The 13784-nt window shown below is 43.4% G+C and overlaps 1 protein-coding gene across 1 annotated transcript in view; it reads left to right on the plus strand.

Annotated features, from left to right (window-relative positions):
* The window catches only part of SFXN5 (sideroflexin 5), a 170450-nt gene that overhangs the window by 11023 nt on the left and 145643 nt on the right, over positions 1 to 13784 (plus strand). The window contains exon 2 of the mRNA XM_032764857.2: positions 6502 to 6570. Coding sequence (XP_032620748.1) covers positions 6502 to 6570 — 69 coding nt within the window. The remainder of the gene's footprint in view (positions 1 to 6501; positions 6571 to 13784) is intronic.

Here is a 13784-nt window from a genome sequence, read left to right on the forward strand (position 1 = left end):
GGCATGTCTACACTACAGGTTACGTCGGTATAACTTATGTCTCTCAGGAGTGTGAATAAGCCACCCTCCTGAGTGACATCAGTTACACCGATTTAAGCACCGGTGTGGAGAGCGCTGTGTTGGTAGGAGAGCTGCTCCTGCTGACATAGCTACTGCCTCTCGTAGAGGTGGTTTTATTATGCCACCAGGAGGGCTCTCTCCATCGGCATAGAGTGTCTTCACCAGAGGCATTGGAGCTGTGCCACTGTAGCGTTTCTAGTGTAGACTAGCTCTCAGTCTCCGTTCTGGGCCTGAGCCCAGGACAGCAGAGCTGTTGCCCTCTCATTGCCTGTGCCTTTTGTCAGGGGAGACATGGACTGGATTATCCCCCTCAGATCATTCAAAAGAGGGAATGAAAGGCGCAGGAAAAACCACTCAAACAATCAGTCATCTGTCAGAGGGAGAGCATCTGATTTCGGCAAGCATGTGTGCATTTTGGGGGTGGGGCTGTATGTAGCCTCATCCCGTGGCAAGCCCCGAGGCAGTGCCTCCAGGAATCAATGATGTTTGTGTCAGCATTAATTCTAATTGGTTTCCAGTGCAGACCTTTCGAGTCTCTTCAGGACTGTGGGTGTCTGTGGCACAGGAGCAGGTCGGAAGGCAGGGGCAGCCTTACTCCTTGGGGGTTACCCTCTGGAAAGGCAGGAAGAGCAGTAGACTTTCCCTAGAGATCTTGGGAATTCCATTAAGTTGGAGAGCTTCCCCCTTCAAGGACTGCAGAAATTTCTGCTTAATTCTGGCTCCCCAGCCCCCTTTCTCTCTAAATAATGTAGAAAGGCACAATTCTTTAACAATAGAAGGGATTGCCTGCAGCTCTGCTCTGATGCATTTTCATTCCTTATTTTTAATATAGATTAGGAACCATTCAGGTTAGGATACTCTGACAGGAATTAGCTACAAACAGATGAGCCTAAAGCCTCCAGAATCTGAGGATCTGACCATTAGGATGTTCGCTGCTTACATGAACCAAATGGAGATGATGACCCCAGGCCAATGGGTCCATTTTGGAGCAAGGGAAACAAATCTACCAGAGACTATTCTGTCCTCCTTCCGTAGACACAGGATTTTTGTCTCTTGTACTTTATTATACAATAAAATCATATGTTTCATAACAGTTCTCAGTACTGGATGATACAAGTGTTAAAGAGCAAGCACCGAAGGGCTTGATTCTCCCCTGTCTTGCACGTTGTGTCCTCGTTACAACTTCACAAAGTGGGTGTAAAACACTACCAGTCTGATCTGATAGCATTTCACTTCACACTTACTTTGCACAGGTGTAAATAACACAAACTGCAAGGCAAAGGAGAGGTCAGGTCCAGATACCTCCCTGATTGTGTTTGAATCTTGAGGCTCTTCTGAATGTCTCTATTGCTTGTTAAAAGTTTTGTTTGATAAAACCAAAAGGAGGGGCAGTGGGGAAAAAGTAGGAGACCACAAAGTGGGAGCCTTCAGATAACATAATGTGTGTGAGAGAGAGCAAGAGCCACGCATGATAGATGTTAGTCATGTCAGTTAACCCACTAATGCAAAGCACTCATACTATGGTGATGAGGGTGTCTAAGAACCTATATAGACTTTAAGATAAAGTTAACATTGTAAAGTTTAAGCACTCTACAGTTAGGAAATGCTAGAATTAATGTTGCCTCTGCAACTTTAATTTGCCTCTCTCGTGTGTATGTCTTACAATACTCTTTAATTACATAGTCATAATCTATTTTTCCACAGCACTCTTGTCTCATTCAGTGCACAGGATAGATGGTGCTCCCTTAACGAGCAGCTGTTCAATATTTTGTTTTATCCTAAATGTTCAGTGGGTGGCCCTGGGCCTTATTTGCTGCATGCTATTCAAACCCTGCTCTGAAAACAGAAATATTAACTTCATCATGGGCTCTTATATGGTGCTCATCCTGGTAGCCTCCAAGTGCTTCCTAAACAATGAATTTATCTTCAAACCACCCTTCTGAGGTGAGGTGGCGTTATTTGTTTTACAGATGGGGAACTGATGCACAGAGAGATTAAGGTCAAACGTGCCCATTAATTTTGGGTGCCCAATTTGTGATATCTATGACCTGATCTTTTCCCCCCCAGAGAGTTTAACATTTTATAGCAATTTGTGTTAAGAACACAGCTCTCATTGACTTATCTAGGGCATTAAGAGCACAGAAGAAACAGCTTCCCTGCTTTCAGTTTTTGTGCTTAGCACTACAGCAGCCCATAGCAGATGGGGCATTCAATTACATAAGAAAGTCTTAGTCAGCCCTTGTGGCCCCAGGCTGGAGCAGGCCCAGGGCAGATGGAATGTTTGGAGAATTTGACCATTTGTAACAACTTTCTACCGAGTATGTGTGAACTGCGATTTTGAGAGGCTTATAAGTTGGCTACATATGGCAGACTTTCATGGGGTTGTCAAAAAGCACATCCCTGACATCAGGGCAAGCTCCCTGCGGTATTTCAAGACCCTGCTCCAAAGCCTGAGGGTGCTAGAGCTCCTCATTGAAACTGTTGTAAGAATTGTTTAACATGGGTTAAACAGTCTGTTTTCCCCCAACCTCATTCTGAAAAACTGCTGAATTGTTAATCAGTCTGAGGCATACACCTGCCGTGGAAAACATCAGTCCAAATGGTTAAAGGTTGGCAAAGTTATGAACAACTGAAAACAGGGTCTTACAATAAAGTGTCAGGTAACCTGAGCTATGGGCAGCGGCACTAACAGCTCTGCCTCGAATAGAATAGAAAGTGGAGACCAAGCTCAGGAGCCAACTAGACCTTATCCTTCTTTTTCCTCTTTCTTTGGATTTCTCGACTAAGAGCTGTGGGTGGGGGAGCCCAGGGCTGGGATACTGTGGGGAGGGAGGTGCATTGCCAGTGGACGTTCTGATGGAGCTGAGTCTGTATTCCCTTGTTATCCTTAAAGGCTGCTTTGACCTTGTGCATGCCAGAGACATGCCATTTGAGTAAGAAAACGCATAACGGGTTACCTTTGCGGGCTGTTCTAAGATGCTAACTCACTACTTCTAATTTGCGTGAATGAGATAGAGGCACAGGGCATCCAAAAGCGAAGAAGTCGTAGGGGGAAGGAGGGGGGATGGCTGGGAGTTCAATCTGTCTGCCATTGGGTGCACTTTGGTGAGTAGTTGACTATCTCCTTTAAAGCAAAGGATGTTTCACAGCATGCAAACAGAGCAATGAGATAAAACATAAAATACTCTTGCTAGAAAGTTGCAACATGACACTACTTTATTTCTTAGAATAACACACAAGAACCCAAAAACAGAGAGAGAGAATGCACTCTGCTCCCCGAAACAGAGAGGTACAACTCATCCCCCTTACACTTAGGGTTGTCAAACCCCCCAGATTGGCAGGGAGTCTCCCAGAATTGGCTGCAATTTCCCGGTGACTATTAAAGGCAATCCAGGAGATTTTAATAGGCCCAAGTCCGGTTGGTGGCACAGCGGGGCTAAGGCAGGCTCCCTACCTGCCCTGGCTTTGCGCGGCTCTGGGAAGTGATCAGCACAGCTCCTAGGCACAGGGGCAGGGCAAGGGTGTTTGGATTTATGCGATTAGTTAGTTGGCAACCCTGCTTACAGTAGGCTGTCTGTCTGCAAACTGCTGAAGACACAAATTGCATACTTCCCTACAGAACTCCCTACCCTGCAAGCAGAACCAGACAACCTCTTAGGGCAGGGGTCTCAAACTCAATTTACCTTAGGGCCAGTGCCAGTCCTCAAATCCTCCCAGCAGTGCCAATGTCACTCATGCCACCTAGAACCCACCCCTGAAAATTCCACCCCCCAAAAACACCACTCCCACCTGCCTAAGGCTCTGGGACAGAGTTTGGGTGGAGGAGGAGGTCTGGGGTAGGGGAATGGGTTGCAGGCTGTGGGAAGGAGTTTGGGTGCAGAAGGGGTGAGAGGTTGGGCTCTGGGAGGGAGTTTGGATGGGGGAGGGAGTCTGGGGTGAAGGCTCTGGGATGGAGTTTGGGGGCTGGGGGGATGTGGAGATGAGTGCAGGCTCTGGGAGGGAGTTAGGAGCAGGAGGGGGTGTGGGGTTGAGGTTCAGGATCAGGGAGGGAGTTTGGGGGCAGGAGGGGGTATGTGGGGAGGGGGTGCAGGCTCTGGGAGGGAGTTTGGGGGCGGGAGAGGGTATGTGGGGAAGGGATGGAGGTGCAGGCTCTGGGAGGGTGTTGGGGGTGTGGTGCTTACCTGGGGCTCCAAGGTGGGGCGGGCCGGAGGGCATTCGTGTGCTTCTGCCCCCAGGCACCATCCCCGCACGTCCCATTGGCTGCAGGAGCACTCAGGGCGGAGGCAGCATGCAGATGTACAGCCCTGCTCCGCCCTGCCTGCCGCCAGTGGAGCGAGCAGTCAGATGCTGCTCAGCTCTGCTGCGCTGCTGGGCCCCTGAGGGGGGAGCGCCCGGATGCGCCAGATGGGGTCAAGGGAGAGACCTGACCCCAAAACTGCTGGAGCCCCGCAGGCCACATTGGAGAGGCTCATGGGCTGCAGATGGCCTGCCGGTCGGCAGTTTGAGACCCCTGCCTTATGGTTTAAAGTGCCAGCTCATAATTTTAATGCAGTTTTCAATATACCATAATCATGACAATTGTCAGCATCAGGACCTGCCGAATCATTCAACAAGTGCTGTGTTCTTTGGATACAAGTGCTTCTCAGTGTACTCCTGGAGGAATACTGTGCATGCGCAGAATTTATGTCCCCTGCATATTTCTTTGCGTCCCTACAGAAAAATAACTTTCTGACGGGGAAGCAAAGGGAAGTCACAAGAGCGGTCATGCGACCCACCCCAGGAGTATGTTTCGTGTGCCCAGGGCAACCAGCAGAGAGGTAGATCACTGTGGGGCAGGAGGTGGGACTGGGGAAGACACAGCTGGTGGCTCCTACCATGTGATGAGCTCAGCTGCTAGTCCCAGCTGGCCTGGGGAGGACAGGACTTCCCCTTCCCCTACATGGCATCGGGGGCTGGGTCAGACCCACCCCTAGATTTCTCCCCCAGCTGCAGGAAGTCCTGCAAATAACCCCCCAACTTCCTGCACCCATCACTCCTCAGCTTCAGAGGGAGGGATCCTTGTACAGGGAGCTGCTCCTGCATCCGCCCAACCCACAGGCATTCAGACCCCCTCATATGGAGACCCTTCACCGAACCTCAAAAATTTTGCAAAATTTTTAATTTTGGGACGCAGAATTTGTAATTTTTTGGTGCATAATGCCCTCAGGAGAATCAGTGACACCCACTGCAGAGTGCAAGTGACTAGTAATGAGTGTTCAAAGTCCAATTCACTTTGTGCCCCTGGAAAATCGTGTTTTTTTTTCTACAGAGGTGAGCAGAATTAGTGAAGTTCCTCTGTACTGGAGTGAGTCAGAAGAGATGCAGAGGGAATTCCAATAAACGCAACCACCAGAGCTGTGCCAATTCTTCACCAAATTCATTTGTTTTATGTTGTATTCACATTCTTGAGATTTTTCTGTTTGTGTCATTTAGATTATAAATGTTTTGTGTTGGTGTGGCACAAGGGCCTCTAATCCTCATTGGGGCCTTTGAATACTACCATAATATAAATATTTACTGCTAATAATTCATGGTCCAGGAGTGTCTGATAATGAAAAATGTAAGTTAATGCCCAGCTAAAACTTGCCCGCTGTCATCTAAAATAGCACGGTACCAAAATGGCAATTGGTTAGGAAAAGCTTGTGCATCCTGGCCTTCATTAGTCAAGTTTAGAGACCTGAAAAACTATTTCAGTCCTTACATGTACTGATCAGGCTCTTCAAATTAGCAAAATCATTATAGACTGCTTCATACAGCATAAGATCTCCCAGACAAGGGCTGTGTGTGTGTTCTGTAAAACACCCAGTACTATCAGGTTAAAACTTATTTTAGAAGAAACAACAAGAAACTTTAACTGTGTTTCTGATTCACCTGAGAGAAATTAAATTCTCTAATTTCTAGTAAATTTACACCTGGCAGTTTGGATGATGAAAATGGGCACAACCATTTCACATCCAGGTTCTCATGTGCTAGCATGACACTTCAGTATGCTAGGCCCTGATTTTGCAAAGGGCTCGGCAGGTGCAGCAGTTGCAGTGCCCCCACATCTGGTCCTTTGCAGGATTGGGAGCTCTGGTTGTAAACTTTAGGGGGATGTTTAAAAATATCTTTTCCTCCTTAAATTGTGAAAAATATTTCTGCTGTTCAGTTGTGGAAATAAACTGCATTTTGATGACAGTTTCCTTTAATCTGGCATCTATGTACTTGTTCAGAGCCTCAAAGCTTAGATTGGATGATCTCCTTGTCCACTATAGAGAGCTTATAAGGAAGAGATATCTTGTCAGCTTTTTAGTAAATAGCATTCCTAGTTACTACATAGTTCTCCAGAGGAAATAATAATAAAATGCCTTTCTGCTTTACAAAGGAACATCTTGTCTAACTCTCTTTCTTTCTGTTTTCCAGACTTCATTTTATGGCCGATTCAGGCACTTCTTGGACATTGTTGACCCCCGCACTCTCTTTGTTACTGAGGTAATGTATTTACATTGTTTAATCTCTGAGATACTGCTTATTTGACAGATTTGGTTTAAAAGAGAGAAGGAGAGAGAAATGCTTAAGTGCAAGAGAGTCCACTGATCTAACATTAGCATTGTTTTGAGGGTCCAATTCTGTCAAGTGCAAAGCATGCTCAGTTCCTTTTGACTTCAATGAGAGTGGAAGGTGCTTTCTACATTCAGGATGAGGCTGTAATTGCACAAAAACCATGAAATTCAGAGCCAATTTCCCCTGTGCTTTCAGTTAAAGTAGAAGAACTCATAATAAACATCCCCAAGACCTCCCAGAGATTCTTCAGCAAAAAGAGAAGTCCAGACTTGACATTCCTTGTATTTCTAAGTGGAACAACTCCTCCAAACAAACTAACAAAAAACCTTTTCAAGCCTTTACACATCAGAGGAGCAGTAAAGGGCACAAGTCCAAATTAAAAAAATAATAAAATAAAATCTGTTAGAGGTCATTTTTAAGGTTGCTGTGGAAACCTAAAAGTGTGTCTGTACTCTGAGAAATGACTCTTGTACAAATGGCACTGTGAAGTTCCTTGTGGATTATCTCTGTGTCTTCAGATGACATTTATTTAGTTTACAGGTTAAAAAAAACTTTTTCTATTTTCTAACTGACAGTCCCACAAATTCATTCAGGATCTGAAAGTCAACCTGGGTCTTTTCTGGCTTGTGCAGTGTCACCTGAAATAAAGATTCCGCAATTGGAGGTTAGTTAACAATTCTACTGATGCAGCAAGAGCCAGAATAGGAATAGCTCACTCCCCACTGTACAGCAGTGTTTCATAGATTCATAGACTCTAGGACTGGAAGGGACCTCGAGAGGTCATCGAGTCCAGTCCCCTGCCCTCATGGCAGGACCAAATACTGTCTAGACCATCCCTGATAGACATTTATCTAACCTACTCTTAAATATCTCCAGAGATGGGGATCCACAACTCCCTAGGCAATTTATTCCAGTTTTTAACTACCCTGAGTTAGGAATTTCCTAAGTCCAACCTAAATCTCCCTTGCTGCAGTTTAAGCCACTGCTTCTTGTTCTATCATTAGAGCTAAGGTGAACAAGTTTTCTCCTCCTCCTGATGACACCCTTTTGATACCTGAAAACTGCTATCATGTCCCTCTCAGTCTTCTCTTTTCCAAACTAAATAAACCAATTCTTTCAGCCTTCTTCATAGGTCTGTTCTCAAGACCTTTAATCATTCTTGTTGCTCTTCTCTGGACCCTCTCCAATTTCTCCACATCTTTCTTGAAATGCGGTGCCCAGAACTGGACAATACTCCAGTTGAGGCCTAACCAGCACAGAGTAGAGCGGAAGAATGACTTCTCATGTCTTGTTTACAACACACCTGTTAATGCATCCAGAATCACGTTTGCTTTTTTTGCAACAGTATCACACTGTTGACTCATATTAGCTTGTGGTCACTATGACTCTAGATCTGCCATACTCCTTCCTAGACAGTCTCTTCCATTTGTATGTGTGAAACGATTGTTCTCCTAAGTGGAGCACTTTGCATTTGTCTTTATTGAACTTCATTGCCGGTTTACCTCAGACCATTTCTCCAATTTGTCCAGATCATTTTGAATTTTGACCCTGTCCTCCAAAGAAGTTGTAATCCCTCCCAGTTTGGTATCGTCCGCAAACTTAATAAGCGTACTTTCTATGCCAACATCTAAGTCGTTGATGAAGATATTGAACAGAGCCAGTCCTAAAACAGACCCCTGCGGAACCCCACTTGTTATACCTTTCCAGCAGGATTGGGAGCCATAACCACTCTCTGAGTACAGTTATCCAGCCATTTATGCACCCACCTTATAGTAGCCCCATCTAAATTGTATTTGCCTAGTTTATCGATAAGAATATCATGCGAGACCATATCAAATGCCTTACTAAAGTCTAGGTATACCACATCCACCGCTTCTCCCTTATCCACAAGGCTTGTTATCCTATCTGGCTTGTGATGCTCACCAGAGTCATAAAATGTAGTAAAAAGATAGAATTCTGAGACCTGGTCTACTGTGGGAGTGGGGGGAGATCGATCTAACTTACGCGACTTCAGCTACGTTACTTACGAAGCTGAAGTCGACGTACTTAGATTGACTTACTGTGGTGTTGACTGCTGCCGCTCCCCTGTCGACTCCACCTGCACCTGTCACAGTGGTGGAGTACAGGAGTTGATGGGAGAGCGCTCGGGGATTGATTTATTGCATCTAGATTAGGTGCGATAAATCGACCCCGGCTGGATCAATCGCTGCCCGCCGATCCAGTGGGTAGTGTAGACATACCTTGAGTGTCAGAGGGGTAGCCATGTTAGCTCATGCTCCAAAATGTCTGTTAGTCTATAAGGTGCCACAGGATTCTTTGCTGCTTTTGACATACCTTGAGTAAGCACAGGGCAGCAAGCACATCTTCTGAGTAAGAAGTTGGCATTTTTACATAGTGACTTTCCTGGTTATAAAAACACTCTAATTTTACCTGATTTATGTGCATTACATTTTTCATTGAGATTGACATTAAAAATTTTTTGCATTTAATATTTCATAGAATTATTGACCTTAAAGATTATTTTCCCCAAAAGATATATTTCAGTTGGTGAATCGTAAACAATGCTACATGCTCCTGTCTAGGGGATGACACGATAGAAAATTCACACGTTTTTTGTGTGTTGCAAATGCAGCCATGGATGTAAATTGAATTTCAGCACATTACGCAGAGCACTGGCAGCTGAACTGTCCGTTAAAGTCAATGGCAGTCTGAATCCAGTTCTTTGCACACCATACTGAAAATGTGCCCGGCAGAGTTTTAAATGTCTGTCTTTTTTCCAAAATAAATCAGTTTCATTCAAAGACATAAAGCTATTGGATAGTTCACCTGAGTTCTCATTAGATTCCTGTCCAAGGGAACTGCAGAGAATAAAACTGCTGTTCTCGTGCCATAAAATCAAAGTTTATAGCTTCACTTATAAAAACACAACTTTGGATGAAATATAAAATCCAGTTTTCAAAAGGCAGCGTCCTTGATGGGGAACACAGTCTGAAGAAATAACCTACTAGCAAGAGAGAGGTTTACAATCTCATGAGGAGCCATCATACTGGCAAGATAAAGCAGGTTGAAAGAGATGCTGTTGCTTGTGAATTCAATGGTTTTTACTAACACTTAAATTGGTCTATAAAGAGAACAAGACCATGTATGTGGAAATAGAAAAATTACTACAAATTAAGGCTTGATGCTGTTATTATTTAACATTAAATTCATGCTTGATAAATGTGAAATAATGCATACTGGGGGGAAACACATTTCCACTGTGCATTACTGTGTATTCTCTGCAACACTCAAATTGGGAGTGACCTGGTTGAACTAAAAGAAGTGACACAAACATGAATCCGTTTTTGATGAGATCAGAACTGGGCCCAAGAGGGGCAGCAAAAAAGTTTTCTTTTTTTCAACTGTACAGAGAAATTTCGTAGTTTAATTTCCTTTATGTTATCAACCTTATGCAGAAGTTCTGAGTAGGAACTTTATTCTTTGTTAATGGGAGTGTGAGAAAATAAAGATGCTCAGTAGAAACCTACTCTGTCCTATCCATCATTAAGGTTTCCTCCTACCTCCTCAGAATTAGAGATGGGCTTGAACCCTGAAGCAGCAAAGGTCTCTTTTAAAGCATTAACTATTATAACTCTGGGTAGTCGTCTTAGCTATAGAAATATCCAATCCCCCTTTGACTCAGACTAAGTTCTTGGCCTCACTGACATCCTGTGGCAGTGAGTTCCACTGTGTAAATATGCTCTATCTGAAAAAAATATTTATTGCCTAGCATTTTTTGAATGTCCCTTTGATCTTGCGTCATGAGACTGTGGAAGCTACCTTCTTAAGACTCTTCATTATTTTGTATATTTTATTGAGTCTTCAGTTATTCTTCTCTTTTCTAAGATAATCCATCCCAATCTACTTTTAAAATCTTCATTTGAGAGTTTTTCCATGCCTCTAATAATTCTCATTACCTATCTCTGAAACCCCTCTAAATCTGCAATGTCCTTTTTTGAGATACGGTGACCAGTACTGCACACAGTGTGAAAGTGCATCACGGATTTATATAATGGCATTAGAATAGTCTCTGTATTATTCTCCATCCCATTCCTTATCCATCCTAACATCTTTCTGGCTTTTTTGATTGCAGTTGTGCATTGAGCAGAGGTCATCACTGACCTGTACATAATGACTCCTAGGTCCTTTTCCAACACGGACACTATTAATTTAGAATCCTGGAAGGTGTATGAGGAGCTTTTTCCTTCCAATGTGATTACTTTTCATGTGTCAAGATTGAATTTCATCTGCCATCTTGTTGCCCAGTCACCTGGCTTAGTGAAGGCCCTTTGAAGTTTCTTAAGGCATGTTTACGAGTATCACGCTGCAGCGGCGCAGTTTGTCTGGTGAAGATGCTCTGTGCCAACAGGAGAGAGCTCTTCTGTTGACTTAGTGCTGGGCACATGAGGACATATATCGGTGTAACTTATGTTGCTCAGGGGGGTGGGTGACGTAAGTATTGCCAACGTAGGCTGTAGTGTAGACATAGCCTTAGCCTTCTCTGTACTTGACTAACATAGTAGTTGTGTCAGCTACACATTTTTTTCCCTTGCTACTGTCCCCTTTTTTCCAAATGATTTATAAATATATTGAACATTGGATCTAATATGGAACCATTAACCTTCCACCTCCTCCCACCTCACCTGTTCCAGGGGGCTGTTAACCTTTTTTCATGATTAAAATTAACCATTCATTCCTTCTCTTTGTTTTCTGCGGTCTAGCCAGCTTTGCTCTGTGATAAACTTGACATGTCCCAGCTCAACCCATCCCATGATTACTTACCTTCTTTAGTAGACTTCTCTGAGGGACCTTGTCAAAGGCTTTTAGGAACTTTTAGTAAATTATTTCAATTGGTTCTCTTTAATCCACCACATTCCCGACACGTTCAAAGAATTCCAGTAAGTTAATGAGACATTATTTCCCTCTGCAGAAACCATGCTAGTTAAACCCTATCATATCATGATGATCTCTCAGGAATAGTTTAGCAGATTCCCAGAAAGTGAAATTGCCCTGATCATCTCTCTCGTTTTGTGGATGGAATTACTGGAGTATACTGAAGCTCCCATGAACCCTCTGCAGCACATCATGGAGCAACATTAACTCTTTTCTCTTGGTTAATCTCTTTCTCAGTAAAACAGATATTAATATCTAGGATCACATAAAGAACCCTGAAGCATGTACAATCTGCTATGTTTGTCTACGCAGTTGTTGCACTATTGGTGTCTGACTCACTGCTCTGAAATATTTAGACTGTAAATACAAAAAGCCATTCTGTTCTGTTTTATACTCTAAATGGGGAATGAAATCTAGAAATGGCTGGAAAAGTAAAAGATAGAACATAGCCATATGTAGAGAGCCCTTTCCTGCTGACAGATGGCTACATCTTTTGGGCCTGGAGTTCTTCTCAAGGAACAAAAGGATTGTTGTTTGTCTTGGAGGAGCCCAGTATCAGAGGAAAGAAATGGATTAATGAGCTTTCTAATGAGAACTGTGAAGATTATTATTAATTCCACAGCAGTTTCAGATGGATATTTTCCATTTTCTTTTCTAAACTGTATTGTATTGCTAGACAGTTGCAGCATTCCCGCCCAGAGGTGGCTGTATTTTGATGTTCAGCAAAGTGACTCATCTGCATGGGAAAGCCAGATGGAACTGCATCATGAATGAGGTTGACCCATAGTTTTGTATAGTCCATTGGTAAAGTTTATGAAGAGTTTGGGGCATTGTTAGAATGAAAGGTGCTATGAAGATGATTATTGCAGCGTTGACATTTAAGCATTACAAAATTAGAAGATTAAATCTGACTCTGATGTAGGTTCTTAATATTTATTGAGTGCCTTGTATTTTTGAGGGCCTCAGATGTTAACTCATCCTCACCGTGAGGTAGGTAATCGGTATTACATTATGATATAATTACATTTAAAATGAGTAAACTGTGATGGAAAGCAAGTGGCAGAGCTGGGATTAGAACTCAGGTTTTCCACATTCTGCATGTCTCTGTTCAAGTCCACTAGGCCATGCTGCCTTGTGCTGATCTACCCAAAATCTACTAATTTTAAATACTTTTAATGCATCTGTCACACTGAAACCTAGGCTTCAACCCTTAATTAACATTGCACATGCAAGGGCGAAAGGAAATGCAGGCCTGTTATTTACCAGACTGCACGTGGCAACAGACTATATAGGTAAGGGATGCAAGGAGAGTATGGGTCACGATGCAAACTGCAGACACACACACACAACTAAAATTAATCAATTTAAAGTTTTATTGGGGATAGTTACAAGGGGTAAGGGAGCAGCGTATGATTAGCTAATAGGGTTAATAAAACTTAAAACACACAATGACTAAAATATCTACTAACATATATAAACAAAGAATGCCAGCATTAGTAGTACTGATACTTACAAATACAAACCAACGCATACAACCGCAAACGTAGACTCTGTTTGAAACATGAGCTGAGAGAGAGGCTTCGAGTGATCAGGCTCGGTTACGGTGTACACAGGAACACAGGAAGTTCGTTTTTCTTTCCTGCCTGCACATGGCAGGGCGACCTAAAGTACCCACTATGACATCACAGAAGTGTCATAGGGGACGGAGCCCAAAACCTGTGTGTGTTCGTTTCTGATTGGCACAAGCAAAGTTTACACCAAGTAGGGGAGCAGGTGCCTAAAAGTCTGGCTTCAGTGAGGTGATGCGTATTGTTTTAGAATGCGTTCAACACTGAATGACAAAAGAAGAGGCCAGGGCAATACCGGTATGGGCAAGTTCTACAGGATGCAGACAGGAACTCATCTTAACACACATAAGCCTTAAAGACAAAGGAATTCTTATATGCTAATCCATGTGACTTCTGACTTTCTGACAAAATAATTTTCCCGGCAACAAATTTCAAACTTTCCTAATAAGCAGAAAACATTGCACTGCTGAGGTCAGGCCCAGCTATTCTTGTAGTTGAGACTATGTGAAACCTCTTGGTGGGTGACATGCCTATTTTCTGAAAAGTGTGAGATTAAAATGATTGGAATAATACTTTAAATTGCTATGTAATTAAGCCCCATCAGAGGAAGCAATGGGGATCGGCAGATATTTTTATAAGCCT

This window comes from Chelonoidis abingdonii, chromosome 5, assembly GCF_003597395.2.
Source record: "Chelonoidis abingdonii isolate Lonesome George chromosome 5, CheloAbing_2.0, whole genome shotgun sequence".
Classification (NCBI taxonomy): Eukaryota; Metazoa; Chordata; order Testudines; family Testudinidae; genus Chelonoidis; species Chelonoidis abingdonii.